Raw genomic sequence first — 18,371 nt, 5'->3', positions numbered from 1 at the left:
TCAACTGTGTCCATTGACGCGGAAAAGAAGCTCCCAGCTCACTTGCAGGTCGGACGGTTAAATATTTTAGACCAAAAAAACATAAATAAATTGAGCTCTCATTTGCATTTTAAATAGCCTTGCTGTCTGTGCACTGAGCCCAATTAGCCAGGAGCTGAGTCATCACGGGGGGTGGGGAGGTAGGGTGGAGGTAGGGTGGAGGTAGGGGGGGGGGGTCTTTCCGGCAATCAATTCCCCCCCTGGGGGAGCTGTTGCTGTGGAGTAGCAAGTCCTCCACGTTCACCCGGTGTGAACTCTGATATTCCACTTATCTACGATAACGGATTAATTGTGGTATTATTATTTGGTGATATTGCATTGGCAGCGGTGCACAAGCACGCGTGAGGAAAAAAAAACTGCAGCCAAAATATAATTAGTGATATTTCCAAAAAATATGGATAATGGCCATTCTTCATGCCACTTGGTTAGATGAAATGCCATTATCCCAAACGTCACCTGTGATATATTCCATGGGACATTTTTTTCGAGTATCAAAGTACACGCTGATATATTTGTTTCCCTCTAAAGTGAGCGTAATGATGATCATGTTGCCATTTACTGAATGGGCATTTAGTCGTTTGACTCCAAAGTTGTGTAACAGCGTACCTGCCAATATTGTTATTGCACCCACAATTGATCAATTTATGACTCACTTAGAGACATTATAGGTAGTGTTTGAATGACTCGAATTAACTGAACTACAAGGAGAGCATCCTCGACCACAGTTTACATTTTCAATTGCGTTCCCGTTCGTTGCTTGCGTCATCTATCCCGTATATTTATATTTAAACGTTGTATTTAGTCTGCAATCCCTCCCTCGCCGAGCAATCGTCTCAAATTCCCCTTTGTCCCGGCGCCTCGAGCTGTAATCCATGCGAGGCGCAGTCTAAACAACAATCGACGGTGGTGAAGACGAACCGATCTGAGCACCCTGCGCAGAAGATCGTCCCTCGAGTTTCAGGCTCCGGAAATCACAAATGTGTCTTTAGTTCGTGCCATTTTAGTCAGCCGGCGGAGCGGGGGGGGGGTCATTCGTGACACGTGTAAAGAGGTGCAGGAGCACGTGGTCATGTGGTGGCGCGTGGAGGCAGGGCGTGAGCCCCGTGACTCACAATATGAAGCAGGGCTCAGGGGCGCACTTCCTCCACCGGGCAGACACCACCACTCTGCTATGCAGCACCGGCTTGATCTGAGCGCAGCACAACAACGGCCAAACGTTACCGTCTTCATTCGGGTCGCTTGTCGAAAGCATTACCCAAAAAAAAAAACTGAAAAAAACTCTTTTTATTTTACTAAAAACTAACCGGAACTATTTTTGCAATTTTTATTTTAGCAGGTAAGGCCCACTGATCTATACAGCTCTTTGTTCAAAAGCCAGCTGGCCACATATGATAACTCAATAAAGTGGCTTATCATATGGAAATGTATAGCAGCCAAATACTCTAGCCGCGTGATGTTTATTCTAAATGTGAAAGGAGAAAAGCGGAAGATCCGGAGATAATTCCACACGACCACGGGGAGAACATGCAAGCTCAAAATATGCAGGCGTCAGGGTGGGGATTGAACACGTGACATCCTGTATATATGGAGATGTAGTTAACATCTCGCCACCGTGGCGCCCCTACTAATGTGTCGGTATTCAGGGCAGTGCTCGAGCTCTGTGTTTTCGCTCCACGTGCCGGAAGCTTCTTCGATTCAGTTCCTGAAGAAGATCCCAGCACGTGGGGGGAAACTTCGGGCGTCATGCCCGAACAACGTGTGGCACCTCCTGAAAACACAACGCGTGCTGTGATTTAAAAAAACTACAAAGCTCATGCCCCTTGTTGAGACCGGATAACCTCGTGGTGCCTTCAAACTATCTTTCAGCACGGTTCTTGCGTTGGAAGTTCGGGGAAAAATTTTTATTTGTGAATGTTTGGCTGTTGGGAGTAAATCTGGGTATGAGTAGAAAATCCGGTCGAATGAGAATGTAATGAAATCTTTATGGGAATATAACATCTGCTTATTATTAACTTCTTTAAAGTACTGAGTGTATACCTTGGGAACCTTATGTGAAATACAGCATTATCATCATCCACCATCATCTTGTGCCATCATCCACGATCACCGATCATGCATCACCCAATCGTCATCATTGACAAAATCGTAACAGATCATTGGTCGTGCTATACGTGCCGAGCAGGATGACAAATTGTCAGCCTGGATGCATCAAACATCGCTGATGATGATCCCAGCTGGTGGTGATGCAGCCTCCGGCATGGTGAAGTGTGTGGCTGCATGGAAACCGCATCTCTGAGTGTAATCATTTTGATTCTTTATGTTGCAGGTGAGCCATCCAGTCAAATAGATAGATATGAATATGTATGTTGAACTTCTTCGCACCGTACGTAGCCAATCTTGCTAATCATGAGGTGCGGGGGAAGGACAACAAACTAAACACAAAAAGGAGTTCAAAAGAAATGAGTGTTCAATCTAGATTTAAAAGAGCATATCCCCAATCATGAGTTAATATACATTACAGCACATATAGTGGTAAATTTCAGTTGGTTGTGTTACTACATTTCACGGGTTAAATTATCTAAAATATGCAGACAATAATGAGGCTTACTCTGGTGTCTAGTCTTGAGTTTACACACATGGATCCTTTGATGTTTATTTGTATATTGGCAGAGGAAGGAAATGACAAGATGTGTGATGTCAGGAAGTGAGGCAAGGTTACAACCCTGGAGATGCGTGTCTATTTCCAGGTACTGGTAGCAGTGACGGCATGTTCCTGTATGGAAACTGCATTTCTGAGTGTAAATGTTCCTGAGTTTTAAGTAAAAAGCCACTCTTCGTTTGGAAAATGGAATCTTTGCCTCGTTCCTTTAACCCGCCATGCAACCGTTGAGTGACGAATGCAACACGTGGTGTAAATAAATCAGATTAATTATCACACTCTCAAGAGTGCAGCCCAGAGAGCAAACGCTTAACGTATGGAACATGATCAACACTCGCCCATGGTGAGTGCTACGAATCCGGCAACCCAAGTTCGATTCCCGCTCGTGGTCACCGAAACTAAACCGGTCCTGAGCCTCCCCCCTAGGTCGACTCGGCCTCAAATGACGACCTGTTGTGACGTACAAACATCGCCACCCCACTTGTGCGCCACATCGGCCTTCAACAGGAGCCACTCGCTCACAGCACTTGCCCCAACAGTCTGTTATGCGTAAGGGTGAGTGGGGGAGGAGAGAGTTTTTCACTGATCTGGAGGATGATCGTGACTTAGACAAGCCATGTAAGATTGAGGATATTGCTGCTGCTGTTGGTTGCTTGCTTGTCTGTTTACACATTCTATAGGGGTGGCACGCCTGTCGATGGACACCCTCATTGCCCTGCACGTGCTGGAGGAGGAGGCTGTCACGTGGGTGTGTGGCTACGTGGGGCTGACGTTCACCCACAATATAACATTGACGTACATTTGCGTTTGTTTAACAATTAGAATTTATTGTCAATGTGCTGCTCTAGCTGCGTTAAAGTCCCGTGTAAAAAAGAAGCATTCGCTAAATAAACCACACACAAACACGATTTCCAGATTGAAAACGAATTTCTTTTGAACGGATTTTGACGCGTTTAGTTTGCGGTCCTTCCGCCCCCGGCCACCGCCACCTCCGATGAGCACGATTGGCTACGTACGGTGCGACAGAAGTTCAACATAAATACAGGGAACATTAAGCACGGTTGACACCTCCACTCGCAAGGGAGCAACACAACCTTCCAGCGAGTACAACGGTTAAACGTGACGACATCAGAACTAACGCCTCGATTTAACACCGAAAAAGGAGAATTTCTCCACAACTCTGGCTCTTGCCTGATAATGCCAGTTGTAATTACTGCGAAACGTCGTACTTGAATTGTGAATGTGGGTTTACTCTCCAACACACTGGTGAGCTATACTAGTGATGAATTGGCACATTTTTGTTTACGTGATAAACCTTACTAAATGGCTGTTTTGGGTGGTGGTGAGTTTATATATTTACGCATACCTGTCAACCCCTTATCGGTGCCTACCTTATTACAGACCAATTCAGACCTTATTGGTCACCCCGTGCCCTGATACATCTCAACGTTCATCCTACAACGTCCCATCACAAGGGAGAAATACAAATAAATAGACAAAAACGATTTTACTACGCAACTTTGTTATGTATTAATTCAATTGTACGACTTATCATGCTATTGTCTGTGATCTTGCATGCTGCTGCTTAACTTAATTTAAAAAATAGTCATCAACTTTTCTTATTTGGCCGCATGATTTTTTTGTTGTTGCTCATATTGGAACGGCTGAATGCCCTATTGACCTGAAAACGCAATTTGCCTGTTCAAAAATACGGGTAAACTTTATGGGTTGACAGCTCCGTGTACGCGACTTAACCCAAAATCACCTCTATTGTGGATGCTTTTGTCCCCTCCCCTCAACCACTTCCCCCCGTCCAGTCGAGGCCGCCACAGGGGGCGCTGCGATACGGCCCTCGCCTGTTCCTGGCGTTGCCCCAACCTCCCTCCAACCATCGATCGACAAGCCCCTTGGGGCCGCAACGATGACGACCCATCCCGCCCTGTCCTGAGCCACCGTGTCGAGGATGAGTGGCAACGGAGCGGGGAAGTCTCTTGCGCGCGTGACGAGAGTGGAGTCACGGTCCCGTTGTCCCGTCCCAGCCCGTGTCATCACGGGCTAGTTTGGGTTTTTGTTGTTTCTGTGAGAACTTGCATATCCGACCGTCGCGTTTCCGCCCTCAACCAATCAAAGTGTCAATTTCTATCGACGTCCACGTATCCACCCTCTTTACATATCCGCCTATACCAGGTGTCGGCAACCGAAAAGGAGCATTTGTTTTCGAATTAGGTAAAAAAAGAATTAATGCATCAAAGGCCGCAATGCACATGGTGAATACGAGAGAGTGGTTCTTAAATCTTGACTTAAAGCTTTCGTGACCGCAGGAATTCATATTCTTTGGGTCTGTCGGTAAAGTCACGTAGATAGGTACAAATTAATAAAAAATAATAAATATTAAATAAACAAAAAACTACGACGTTTCGACGGGGGAAAGCTGCTGAATAGAGACTGTTCTACAGGTTTAAAATGGGTGTAGTCCTCGGGTCATAAACGAAGTGGGCGGGACTAGTGATGTTAATGTGAGAAATTAGCATGTTAATGTAGGATCGGAGAGCCGCCTCCAAGACGAGGGCACGGAGGTGGCCATGTTAATGTGAGTAATAGCATGTTATGTAAGATCGGAGAGCCGCCTCCGCGACGAGTGCATGGAGGTGGCTATGTTAATGTGAGAAATTAGCATGTTAATGTAAGATCGGAGAGTGGTCTCCACAACGAGGGCACGGAGGTGGCCATGTTAATGTGAGTAATTAGCATGTCAATGTAAGATCGGAGAGTGGTCTCCACGACGAGGGCATGGAGGTGGCCATGTTAATGTGAGAAATTAGCATGTCAATGTAAGATCGGAGAGCGGCCTCCACGACAAGTGTGCGGGTGGCTAGCCCCGCCCACTTTGTTTATGACCCTAGGACTACTACACCCTGTAAAACCGTCTGCATTCAGCAGCTTTTCCCTTATTTCCTCCTGATGACGATCGCCTGTGTTGTGATCGAAACGTCGTAGCTTTTATTTTATTTTATATTGATTATTTTTATTAATTTGCAACTATCTATGTGACTTTACCGAAAGACCCAAAGAATACGGAGGTCCTTCATAACTAACGTCACGAAGCGATCCTTGAGGAGCCGCATGTGGCTCCGAAGCTGACCCCTGACCTATACTGTACCTCAGTCCACAGCGAGTGGGATATGCGACGTTTAACACGATAACCTGGGGGTCACGCAGCTGTGTGTTGGCTTCATTAATTATTGTACGGCATCGTGTGTCATGCATCGCTGTGGAGAGCCCAGTTCAGCTGATGCACTTCGTGATCCGGCAGAGATTGGCGTTATTAACCCTTCCGGCGTTCCGATGACGACCGTGTATGTGTATGTTATCAGAACGGAACCGGAAGAAAAATTCAAATAAAATAACATAATCAGTGCCGAGGCTCCCGCAAGGCCTACGCGGGAGGGAGGGCGTGTGGCACAGTTTGGCGCCAGCTATCATAGAGTGCGGCGGTCGTGTCACTACAATTCTCTGCTGTGAGGAGCGATGCCATTAAAAACAACGGCGCTGCTACTGCACATCCCTAAATAAAATTAACGCTGTGCCACTTGCACATTCCGAGATTCAGAGGTGAGGGGTACACCCAAAACCCTGCAACTTGCAGACGTCTCGGAAGGGGGAAAGGGTTAAAAAGCCTGCATCGCTGAACACAAAGCCGTGCTCCCTGCAACAGAAGCGGCACTGGCTTCAGCATTGACCGGGTTATACACACAGCACGGCTCCAGTGGTTTCCTGGGCACACGCTACCAGACACGCAGGCAGCTGGCTCAGTAAACACACATTTTGGTTTCCGTTCCGATGAAGGAGCATGCCTCGAGGCTACCGCGGTGTCACGTGCGGTCGCAGGTTCGATCTCCTGGCGCGGCACTTGAAACAATGGTCACGTTTCTCATGTATGTATGTAGAACTTATTTCGCACCGTATAGCGCCGGTGTTTTTAAAAGACATCGGTCACTCACTGCGGAGAACCGTAGCGACACGATAGCGCTTTATTGACATCTGGCGCCAGACTGTGCTACCACACGCCCTGCCGCATGGCCTTGTGGGAGCCTCGGTAGCGATAAAGATATTTCATTTTAGTTTTTATTCCGGATTGGAAGAAAAATTAATGACGTACACGTATGTCAACGGAATGGGAAAGGGTTAATACAACTAGGTTATGCATTAATCTCCTCTTAACAGAACGGGTTAGTTATATATATTCCAATTATATTATAAAAGGGCTGAAGATTGGGTAGTTGGTACACAACTACAGTGGAGCACATGCTTCGAGCTAGAAAACTCTGCAAAGCTCAAGTTTGCATATTGTGGGTTTTTTTCATATTATAAGACTGGCCCCCACCATGGGAATGTGGAATTTCCACCGCTGCTTCGATGTCACCAGCAGAAAGACAAGTACCGCCCCATTGCTGCCCTTTTGAGTCGGGAGACACTATCAATCATCGGATTTTCCTTTTACAAAGGGATGCTCACGGTGTCCATCCAGGTATCTCACTCGGCGTGTGAAGGTTTCATCGACCGAGTCGCATCCCTCTGCAGCTCGAGACTCGAGACTTGAGAAGGGCTCCAGGTGGTAACCAACATCAGCTGTGATTGTTGTCGGTTGATGTTGAAGATGACTCAAGATTTAAGGCGTACAAAACTTAATACGCATAAAGATTATGTTGCCTACATTTCAACCATGCAGTTCAGACAGCAAAGTCTAACTCGAGGTTAATTTCCATTGTGGACATCTTGTATCTGTGTTACACAATAGCCAAGCACACAATAAGCCTCCTTCCCATATCTGTCCCTCTATGTAAAAAAAAAAGTTTATTTTACATATCACATCTGCCGTACGGCATTCTGGGAGTGCATAATTTCAGCACCATTGGCTCAAGGAACTCTGCAGATGTCTCGTCATCATCAGCAGTCAGCCTTGCTTGAACCAATGCTGGTGAACTGCCAGATATGTACATGTGTATGTTGAGCTGCTTTTGCAACGTACGTAGCCAACCGTGATAATTGGAGGTGTGGGGGGAAGGACAACAAACTAAACGCAAAAATCAGTTCTACAGATGTGAGTTTTCAATCTAGATTAAAAAGCTGATATATATAGACAAGGAGATATGGGTCCGAGATATTGTTTTTGGATAGGAAGTCGAGGCTCAGTGATACACTGCATGATAACCATTAAAATTGTAGTCATCACTTTGGGGCAAAGTGATAACTACAAAAAATGCATTGTAAAGCTTTCCATTTCCAAATATTGATTCTGTTGTTTGGGTAGAATGCCGTATTGCAGCTTCAGTGCCGGTGAAAATACGGCGTTACCAAGGACACAATTGATTTCTGCACGTGCGTGTTCTGGGTACTCCTGTTCGGAATGGAGGCTTCGAAAAATCCATGAGTAGCGCAAGGAATAGTGAAAGGGGTCTTTCATCTTACCGAGTATGAGGTCGTAATTTTTAACCCTACCGCACAATACATGTCAGTAACTCTGCACGTGTGGATGCTATCCGTAAGAAGCAAGCTAACTAAAGTAAGCAGTCAAAATTTGCATGAGATCAAACTTGTTTTTCATCATTTGTCAAAATTCTATGATCTGTCTGGGCCAATGAATCTAACCCAATGGATGTATGTTGAACTTCTTTCACACCGTATGTAGCCAACTGCGCTAATCAGAGGCACAAACCACCCTAACCCTAACCACGGATCGCCCTAGAGTTTGTCGACATGTTGCGCGATGGATAGTACGTAGACCCATTAGCGAGTGTGACGCACAACGCAATTGACAGTTTAGATTTGTAGTGTCCAAATGCAACCGCATCTCAAGTCAATGAAAGAGAGAACAGAAACGTGAAGCCGTTCTGTTGCGGCTCTATTTTAGGGACAAAACACACTTTGAGGAATAAAAAAAATTGTAATAAACTCCACAATACGATTAAAATAAAAACGGATGGCATTTCCCACTTTCATTTGAAATATCATGCAGATAAGTCAGGACTCTTCGTGTATTCTAACACTTATTCGATATTCGAAGCTCAAATCTTTGACGTCGTAGGCCAGAGTCATTTGCTGTGGTTCCTTATATATTACTTTGTTGATTATTGATCATGAGCTGGAACCAAACTAGCCGGCATTGCAGCTAGTCAGGATTTTGTGGTTCCATCAGAAGGCCACAGCAGACACTGGTGTTACGTGGGAAGAGCTGGGAGTCGGTAACGTCTCAAAGCCATGATAAGTGACAGTGGCGAGATGTTAACTACCTCGCCTGGTATGCAGTAGGTTGTTGGTTCTCTCCGTGGTCGCGTGGATTTTTCTCCGGATCCTCCAGTTTTTCCCTCCACATGTAGAATCAACTTGCGTGTAAAGTATTTGGCTGCTTTAGATTTACACGTGATGATAAGCCACTTCACTGAGCTGTCATTTGTGGTCATGTCGCTTCTGAAAATGAGCTGTCTAGCTCAGTGGGCCTCAACTAGTGAAATAAAACGTTAATTATTTATTAACGTCGAGGCAATGGGTTTCCCGATGTGCCAGTGACACGCACGGGACTGAGATCTATACTAAAGGTGCACCGCACTCGGTTTTCAGTTTTAACCGACGACAGGCAACTCTTGGCGGAGACCAATTGCCTGAGTACCTCCGATTAGCACAGTTGGCTAAAGAATTTCATCATACAAAAAACAAAGATGCCCCGTATAGCCATAACAGACTGTTGGAACAAGTGCTGTTAGCGAGTAGCACCCTACGAAGGCCGGCAACGGCACACGACGGGATGAGTGGCCAGCACCACGCCCGACCGCCTTTGTCTCCCCAGTGACGATATTTTTTCACACCGCACCAGATACTCATTTGCGGCTGAGTCGACCTAGGGGAGGCCCATGACCAGTTCAGATAATCGTCACTGGTGTTGGCCGTGAGCTGGAATCGAACAAGGGTCGCAAGGTTCGTAGCGCAGCGCGCTAACCACTACACTACCGCCCCCCCTCCCCAATACATACATGTGCACACATCGTTGAGTAGCTCTGATCGAGGTGCAAAGAGATAGACGCTTAAATTGGTGGACAAACGTGGATACGGGCTTTGGATTAATCTCCCTCTTCTTTCGCGTGTGCACCAACACGCGTAGAGATGGCCCACTCCTCTCTGCTCGAGTTTGGGTCACATACAAAATAAAGCTGCCCGCACAAGGCGTGAAGAAGCGGCCACGTGATCCGTGTGGTCCCCGTGGGGCCCCCGTGGGAGGGTGGGGGGCTCTAGGAATGTGTGGCTTTGGTTTACTTTGCAACAACAAAAAACATATTTTAAAGATTCTCACTAAGAAACTTATTTGGAGTTGCGTCCTTTTAGCTGTTGTCTGTTTTATCTTTACAAAATGTAAAAAAATAGTTCACAATCAGAATATTTATTTTTACTGGATCAATCTAATGAGCTATCAAGCTCTTTTTCACAGACGTCCAGCTTCAAAGTAGCATCGCAGTGAAGACATAATGCTCTGATTCATGCTTTACTCCATAAGTTGCCATTAAAGCTCGCAGTTTTTATGAAACAACAAAAAAATCTACTTAATTTTAGACCCAGCAAACACATTTTTCTCGCGTAGTAACAACAGGGCAGGGAAAATTTCCAAAATACTCCAAACCTTAAATGTCACCTTCCTTATGACCGTCAGATAACGTCCGGCGTGCGTGCGCTGGAGGCAACACATGTATGCATTTATATTATTTCAATGCTTTTGTTAAAGTCTATTGTTTATTATTATGATTATTATTGCGATTATTATTTTAAGGCGACTTGAAAAAGAATGAAAAGGCTGGACCGCCACATGCCCATGCAACGACGCCTCGATTTCAACAAAACCGGGCGCGCGTGTGTACACAGAGCGGGAGCGCCAAGCCACTCGGGGTGGAGTGGCCAGGTGGACAGAGCGAGCGCCTGAGTGGGAAGCGCCTTGTTTGTGAGCACCAGGCTGGAGAGGAGGGCGCGTGGTGGGGGGGGAGGGCGGGGGGGGGCGCATTGGGGGGAGGAGGGCGGGGAGGGAGAGGGCAGGAGGGAGAATGGGGGGGAGGGGGGAGGGGGGCTGTAGAGGAGGGCGCATGGCGGGGGAGGAAGGCGGGGGGAGGGCGCATTGGGGGAGAGGAGTGTGGGGAGGGAGGGGGGAAGGAGGGAGCATGGGGGGAGGGGGGCTGTGGAGGAGGGCGCATGGCGGGGAGGGAGGGGGGAAAGGGGGAGGAGGGCAGGAGGAGGGCGCATGGGGGTGAAGAGGGCGGGGTGAGGGCTCATGGGAGGGGGAGCAGGGCGGGGAGGGAAGGGGGAAGGGCGCATAGGGGAGGAGGGCGGGGGGAGACGGAGGGGTCATGGAGAGCGGGGAGCAGGAGGACGGGGGGTGGGGGTGCTTAGGGGAGGATAGCGGGGGGCGGGTGGTGGAGGAGGGTGGGGGGAGGGCGAGCGGGGGGGCATCGCACCACCCAAAGCTACCCCAGCGCGATGACCAAGCACGGAGGGGCGGGGGTGGAGGGCACCCCCACCTCACCTTGCCCTGCCCCCCTGCCAAGACAGAATACAAACAGAGCCACCAGCCACGGCTGCACGATGAAGCAATGGGCCTTGAAAAGTAGACGATGGGGGGGTGTTCTTTTGCGGGGTGGAGGTGGAGGTAAATAAACAATTAAATGTGAATTCAGAAAACTGCTTTGAGGGGGGTCTCTGGCCACAGGCAAAGGTGCGGCCCTGCAATTTCTCGCTCACGCCACTGCTGGCGGAATGGTCTCAGAAGAGCAGAGTTCTTCACTCATTTTCAGAGGGAGGGGGGGTCACTTTCGCCGATGAAACATCATCAGCGTGAGTGGCCGCCACGCCATTTGAAACCATCGTTGGGTTTGACAGCAGCACGACGACGATGATGATGACGGGTGGGGGGTGTCTTCACCATCCGTGTCTTGTCGGGGTTTCCACACGTCACGGCCTTGAAATGAAGAACACCTGCATAGAGGAAGCGCTCGTACCCTCCTGTAGAGGGTATTGGAACTGCTCTGTCACACTGACCAGATGTCTTGGACGAGGTGGAAGTACCCACACTTTATCTCACCATACGTGATCTGCCCATGGCTCTCTGTGGTGTAACCATTTAGGTACTGTGTGTTGGACACAAATTGATTTTAAGGAACATGCCACCATTGTTTTCGCGCCTCGCTGACAGAATTAATCTTCGGAAGTCGACGGTGCTCACCATGACACACAGGCAGCTGTCCTGAAGGGCCCGATGCAAATTTGGCTTTGCGCTTCATTGGGTGAAAATTGTCCCCAAATGTGTATTGGGAAAATACCCACAGATTGAGCCGTCCACGTTCGCGCACCGCACTATGACACCCGAGTTTAATTCTTGGCCAAGGCCAACGTTTGGGTACCGATGGTAGCGAGATGTTCACTACCTCGCCTGGCATGCAAGAGGTCGTGGGTTCGATCCTGACCCTGACGCCTGCTGTATATTTTGAGTTTGCATTTTCTTCTTGTGGTCGTGTGGATTTTTTCCGGCGCCTCTGGGTTTCCCCTCCACATTATTTGTCTGCAATAAATATTCCACATGATAAGCCACTTCGTTTAGCTATCATTTGTGGCCAGGTCGCTTCTGGAAAAGAGCTATAGCTCAGTGGGCCTTACCTGCTGAAGTAAAAAAAAATGTTAAGTAGTTTGTAGTCTATCTGTAAATGATATCTGTCCTAGAACTGAGCTTCCCTTCTTCACCAACCTGCACTGATTAATGTGCTAAAGTATTGTCAAAGTCCTCTTGGGCAAGTGTTGGCCTTCATCCAGCAGTTGGAATTGACAAAAGGCTGTACATTTAAGCCAATCACCCATTTGCAGATCAGAAGAGAAGAGGTGATGCAAGATAAGACCATATTAGTATATCAGGCAAAGACCTGTGATTTCACTTCTTGATTGCTGTGAAATGTTACATGTGATTTTATTCCCATTGGCTCAAGCATCGGAGTACTGCAGCATCTGGAATTGTACATGACCGTATCAAAACTGGAATAACATTGTTGCAAATATTTAACAGCCCAAATTCAGAAATAGGGGCTGGTGGCAATGCCTCCTTTTAAATTCAAATATCTAGAATGACGGAATTAGCTCAAACCTCCAGTAAATTACGTGGCTTCTCTGCAGCAGCTCCAGTCGTCTGGAATGCGTCGCCTCCTCTCTCACGGCACCGCACCTCGGCGTGGGTGTTGTCCTTCTGTGGGAAATCTGAAGACTTGTTTATTTATAATGAAGGTTTTATCGGGTTAGATCGCCTACGTGTCAAACTTGTTTATTTACTTTATCTATTCTCGCACAAACCTGCGAATGTCATCTTTAAGTTCAATTTGAGCGCGTTACGCATTTAGCAAAGGAATGAACGACTTCCGCATTGCCATCCCCATCGCCTCTTCCTCCCCACCAAAAACTTTCCTGACCCATTGGTAATCACTTTTCAGTTCCTCGCGTGGACATTCCGTGTCAAACCCCTTCCTCCTTTTCGTGCCCAAAAAACAGACTTCCCACGCAGATGTGAGGTGCTATGACTAGAACATTAAATAGCGACGATAACGATGACGCACGTAACACTCCTGAAAGCCAAGGTCGGCATGCACACGGTGTGGCACCACGATGACCGGAATCAGAATCAGAATCTTTGGACCGGAAGAATCCGATGAGCGGTGAAAGCTCTCTTTTGCTCACAGGTGACCACAACGTCTGTGTCCTGAAGAATCTTCTCTGTCGCCGGTCGGGTGGATGGCAGGGAGGGCCCCATGTCGCTCCGGGTGCCCGAACTTGATGTTGAATGCGTCCGTTGACTTCACTTCGGGGCGTCACGGTGTCTGGAGAGGTTTTCTGTTCCTTTTGTTTCATCGCAGGTGGTGTTTGCGCACTCGGACACCAACAAGGCCCTGGGCACGAAGTCCCATCCAAGCAGGCTGATGACATTCTCGACTGCACTTGCGACGAGGGAGAGAGCCCCCCCCCCCCCCCCCACGGGGAAATTTGGGCTGTGAATTGCAGGGGGTGAGGGATGGGGGGTGGGAAATTCCACCATCGGTAGAGTTTGACTTCCATATTTGCGGGGGTGGCAGGGGTTCGCTGTGTTCCCTCACATTAGGAATTGCGGCTGTATAATTAATGTATTATGTTAAATTATAAGCCAACTGAAAATAAATTAATTAAGGTGCCCAGGTTTGGAGGGGCGTTGCCCCCCCTCCGTGCCCCCCCCCCCACCCACCGCAAACTCCGCCCGTGCATTCCACATTCCATGGCCTTGCCCCGGCTCTGCCCTTTGCTCTTAGAGGACCATTCCGTCACAGGTTGCGTAATTGCAGGCAACCGAGCACTGCTCTCCACGAGGGGAAGGACAAGGCTTTGGTCGTGACAAGTGAGCAATATTTCCGCCACGGTTTGTTTTGACCCAGAAAAAAGCCTTAACTGTGCCGAACGTGTCCGTGGGATGATGGCTCACGATGATGACTCATTACAGCCGGGGCTGTAAAATTGTTTAACATGTTATGGGTTTTTTTAAGGTTCAGTGGACCGGTGACTTTTATTTTTTACGTTGGATCGAGAAAGGCAGTTTCAATGTAAAATCAAATCAAATTATAAACGTTTTTTGTCTCGACGAACCTGAACTGTGCCGTGGCACGTAAGCTTGTTCGAAGTTAATGAATAGTGAGGCTGGAGGCACTCGTTGGGAATGCATTCCTCTGTGCTCGCGTGTTCGGTGTCCTGTGAGAAAATCACCCGGAATGTGCCCGATCCCAGTCAGACATTGGAAGCTAAGCCAGGATTTGAGCCTGGATAGCGCTGGGTGAGTGAGCACCGTGTGTGTGAACACGTGCGGTAAAAGAGCAACGTAGCTCAGTTGACCTTACCTGCTAAAATAAAAAAAAAAGTTGTTTTTATTTTGAATGGAAGCCCGAATGAGGAGCGTGGACACGAGCTGGTGTCTGCGTCCGTGCCAACGATGCGCAGCGTAATGGCCGTGCCAGTGGATAGACTCTCGAACCCATCCCGAACAAAAGATGGAAAGTCTTTTTGAGAGGCTCCTGGAATGCTCGAGAACATGCGTCCGTCCGCAGCACAGTGCTCCTCACATCAAGAGTCTGTTGTTTGCCAGCGACATCGATTTTAAAACGATAGACAAAGTAAGCAAGCAGCATAGTCGCCACGTGACAGCAAGCCACTCAAAACCAGCCTCACTTAAACTGTTATTATTGTTTTACCAGGTAAGGGCCCACTGAGCGATGTAGCTCTTTTTTCAGAAGCGACCTGGCCACAAATGATAGCTCAACCACGTGGCTTATCGCGTGAACCTTTCTAGCAGCCAAATACTCTAAAACGCATGTTGATTCCAAATGTGGAGGGGGAAACCGGAGGACCCAGAGAGAACAATGCACGTGACCACGGGGAGAGCATGCCGACTCCAAATATGTAGCAGGCGTCAGGGTCGGGATCCAACACATGACCTCCTGTACTCACAAGTGAACACTGGACAATGATGCTTCTGAACATTGTTGTTTAGTTCCATTAAATAATTCTAATTCTAATATTCTACAGCACGTTTGCCAATCCATTGCTGAATGAAGGCCTCCCCCATACCCTTTCAGTCATTGGGGGTTGTTTGACAATACTTTACTCTGCTGGCAAGTGTGGGCTGGTAAAGGTATGGAGAATACAGGTTGAAACATAGAAGTATAGTACAGCAATTTATGTTGGTGCACTACCCTCTCCCGCTACTGCCCACCACGTAGCCCCGCTGCCCTATGGCAACCTATTTGTGTATCGTGGCCACCGTGGGCTGGTTGCGATATCACCCGCCACTCATGTTAGCTGTGGCCAGGAATAAAACTCAAGTTTCTGGGTTTCATCGTGCAATTCACTAACTAGCAGGGCACCGCTCCAGCCCGTGGAATTAAACACGTGTATTGCACGTGTTGACCGCAGTGTACGTATCAAGTTGTTTCTATGTAGGCATTTGGATATCATACCGGAGAGCATATTTTGCACAGTTCACCAGTTATAATCCCACAGCCACCCAGGAATGCACTGGGATGTTACTGGAGGCATCCACTTTGCTGTAGTGTCGGCACTGCGTCTTGAGATGGAATGGTATTTAGATTATCTACGAATCAACATTTGTACTAAATTACACATTGTTCACAATAACACCCCAATATTATGGATTGCCATGATTTTTGGGAATTAAATTGTCCAAAAGAGATCCACGTTTATAAAATGATCCACGACGGCAAAGGAATAGCGACGAAGCGTGTTTTGTGGCAAAGTTTAGACAACGTGGGGAACGGCAGGGACCGTCTGCAGGTTTGTTTTAGAGCCCTAAAACAAAACAGTGTGCAGTGCCTGCCCCCGACGCCACGGCGCTCTGTTGGCATTGCTGAAACATGCGACACAGAAAAGATGACCGTGGCAAGAACTGACGCGAATATCTACTTGGGCACGAGTTTTCTTTTATATCCGTGTAGTTTTCTTTTTTATATTTTGACAAGAGCCCCGGGTATGAAGCGCGAGCAATGAAAAGTTAAGGGGGGGCATAGAAATTTCTGCGGGCAGAAGCCCTAAACGCCGTGTTCACACGGGTCTGGGGACAGGGCGAGAAATGGGCCCCGCCACCCCACTCACGCAGGGACTACTTGCGTAGGAACTACTTGCGTGGGGACTGTGATCAGGAACGCGGACTTTTTTTATAAGGGGAAGGGATGGCAAGGGAGAAGGAGCAAGAGTGAAGAGAAACAAGTTGAGAGGGTTACTTTGGCACTAGTTTAAGTCAAACAAGGTTGTGCTATGGTGCCTTGAGACATTTTCTGAAAGTGTGCCTTAGAAATGCAAATCATTGTGATGGCTGTGAACTTAACCACGCAGGCTTTTGCAAACCAACATTGAAAACTCATTTCTTTAGAATGCTCTTCGTGATTAGTTTGTTGCCCTTCCCCTTCCTCGGCCCCGCACCTCCGATAATCACGGTTGGCTATGTACGGTGCGAAAGAAGTTCAACATACATACATACACACACACATTGTGATTGGTAATATTTTTTGCGTGTGTTGGAACTGCGGAATGGTTTGGCCAGGCTGTTGTGGTGAGCCCCTTCACTTCCCCGACACGTGGCGCGAAATGTCAAGCGGACAGCGTCGAAGGTCAGCAATATTCTTGCCCGACAAGACGTGAACGATTTATTCCATCGATTTCCATTCGCTAGCGGAGACAACAGAGTGCACAGGGAGGGATGCAGTCTGTTCTCCTACAACGCGTGTAGTTTTCAAAACGCGAATTGGTTATCACGCAATGAATGCATTGGGGAACACATTTTTTATAACGCGATTGAGTGAATGGAACTACGTCGCGCGAGTAGGACTAAGCGGCCGTACGGCTGCCTCGGCGTAGCATCGCACAAGGCAGCGGGATGCTGCTAGATGCTTCTAGATGCTACCCACGGGCCTCAGTCTTTGTTCGGCCTGCATACGCATCTCACGTGTTATCGCCGACTGTGATTTACCCTATTTTATAAATTATAAGGCGATTTTCCATAACGTGGTGTTCTTCAGGAACACAACTACTTCTTAATAGGAGAACAGACTTTATGTGCAATGAGAAAGAGATCCTGCCAGACAGAGACAAAGCAGAGGACATTCGAATTTAACAGAGATATGAGAAAAGCACATTCACATTTAGCTGTAAATGTCAACTTAAATCATATTTGTGAGCGTGTATTTTGGGGCTTACCTCTGAAAAGCATTTGTTGTTCGTTTTGGGTTTAATGGTTCCAATCTCAGCATAACTGTAAAGCAACACAGACAGAAATTATTAATTAACTCATCAGCCAGAATTACTTAGTGCAATGTAAATGTATACCATGTACTGTAGCGAACAGCTAATGTACACAAACGGTCTTTTTGTCAATCCACTGCTGGATGAGGGCCTCCCCATACCTCCCCATACCTCCCCATACCTCCCCATACCTCCACATACCTCCCCATACCTCCCCATACCTCCACATACCTCCCCATACCTCCACATACCTCCCCATACCTCCACATACCTCCCCATACCTCCCCATACCTCCCCATACCTCCACATACCTCCCCATACCTCCACATACCTCCCCATACCTCCCCATACCTCCCCATACCTTATGAGTCATGGGAGCTATTTGACCATACTTCACTGGGCTGGTCAGTGTGGGTGGGTAAAGACATGGAGAATAAAGAGGAAACATAGAAGTACAGTGCAGCAATAGATGTTGGTGCACTGCCCTCTCCCGCTGCTGCCCAGCACGTTGCCCAGCTGCCCTATGGCAACCTATGTGTGTATCGTGGCCACCGTGGGCTGGTTGAGATATCACCCGCCACCCATGTTAGCTGTGGCCAGGAATGAAACTCAAGTTGCTGGGTTTCATTGTGCAGTTCATCAACTAGCAGGCTCACTGCTCCAGCCCGTGAAATTAAACACGTCTATTGCACGTGTTGACCTCAGTTTACGTATCACCACTACGTAGCCCCACAGCCCTATGGCATGGTAGCGAGATGTTAACTACCTCGCCTGGTATACAAGTCGTTGGTTGCGTGGATATTTCTCCGGGTCTTCTGGTTTCTAACTT

The 18,371-nt window shown here is 47.8% G+C and overlaps 1 protein-coding gene across 4 annotated transcripts in view; it reads right to left on the bottom strand.

Moving 5' to 3' along the window:
* The window catches only part of LOC144730769 (doublecortin domain-containing protein 2-like), a 65,628-nt gene that overhangs the window by 30,117 nt on the left and 17,140 nt on the right, over positions 1–18,371 (bottom strand). For all 4 annotated transcript variants that reach the window (XM_078611522.1, XM_078611539.1, XM_078611517.1 and 1 more), the window contains exons 2-3: positions 17,498–17,552; positions 1,152–1,228 (exon numbers count right to left, since the gene is read on the bottom strand). In XM_078611522.1, the coding sequence (XP_078467648.1) occupies positions 1,152–1,228; positions 17,498–17,552 (132 nt within the window). The remainder of the gene's footprint in view (positions 1–1,151; positions 1,229–17,497; positions 17,553–18,371) is intronic.

Source organism: Lampetra planeri, chromosome 2 (genome assembly GCF_965212315.1).
Source record: "Lampetra planeri chromosome 2, kcLamPlan1.2.h2, whole genome shotgun sequence".
Taxonomy (NCBI): domain Eukaryota; kingdom Metazoa; phylum Chordata; class Hyperoartia; order Petromyzontiformes; family Petromyzontidae; genus Lampetra; species Lampetra planeri.
The sequence above is the reverse complement of the archived record's forward strand: the minus strand, read 5'-3'. Positions and strand labels throughout refer to the sequence as shown.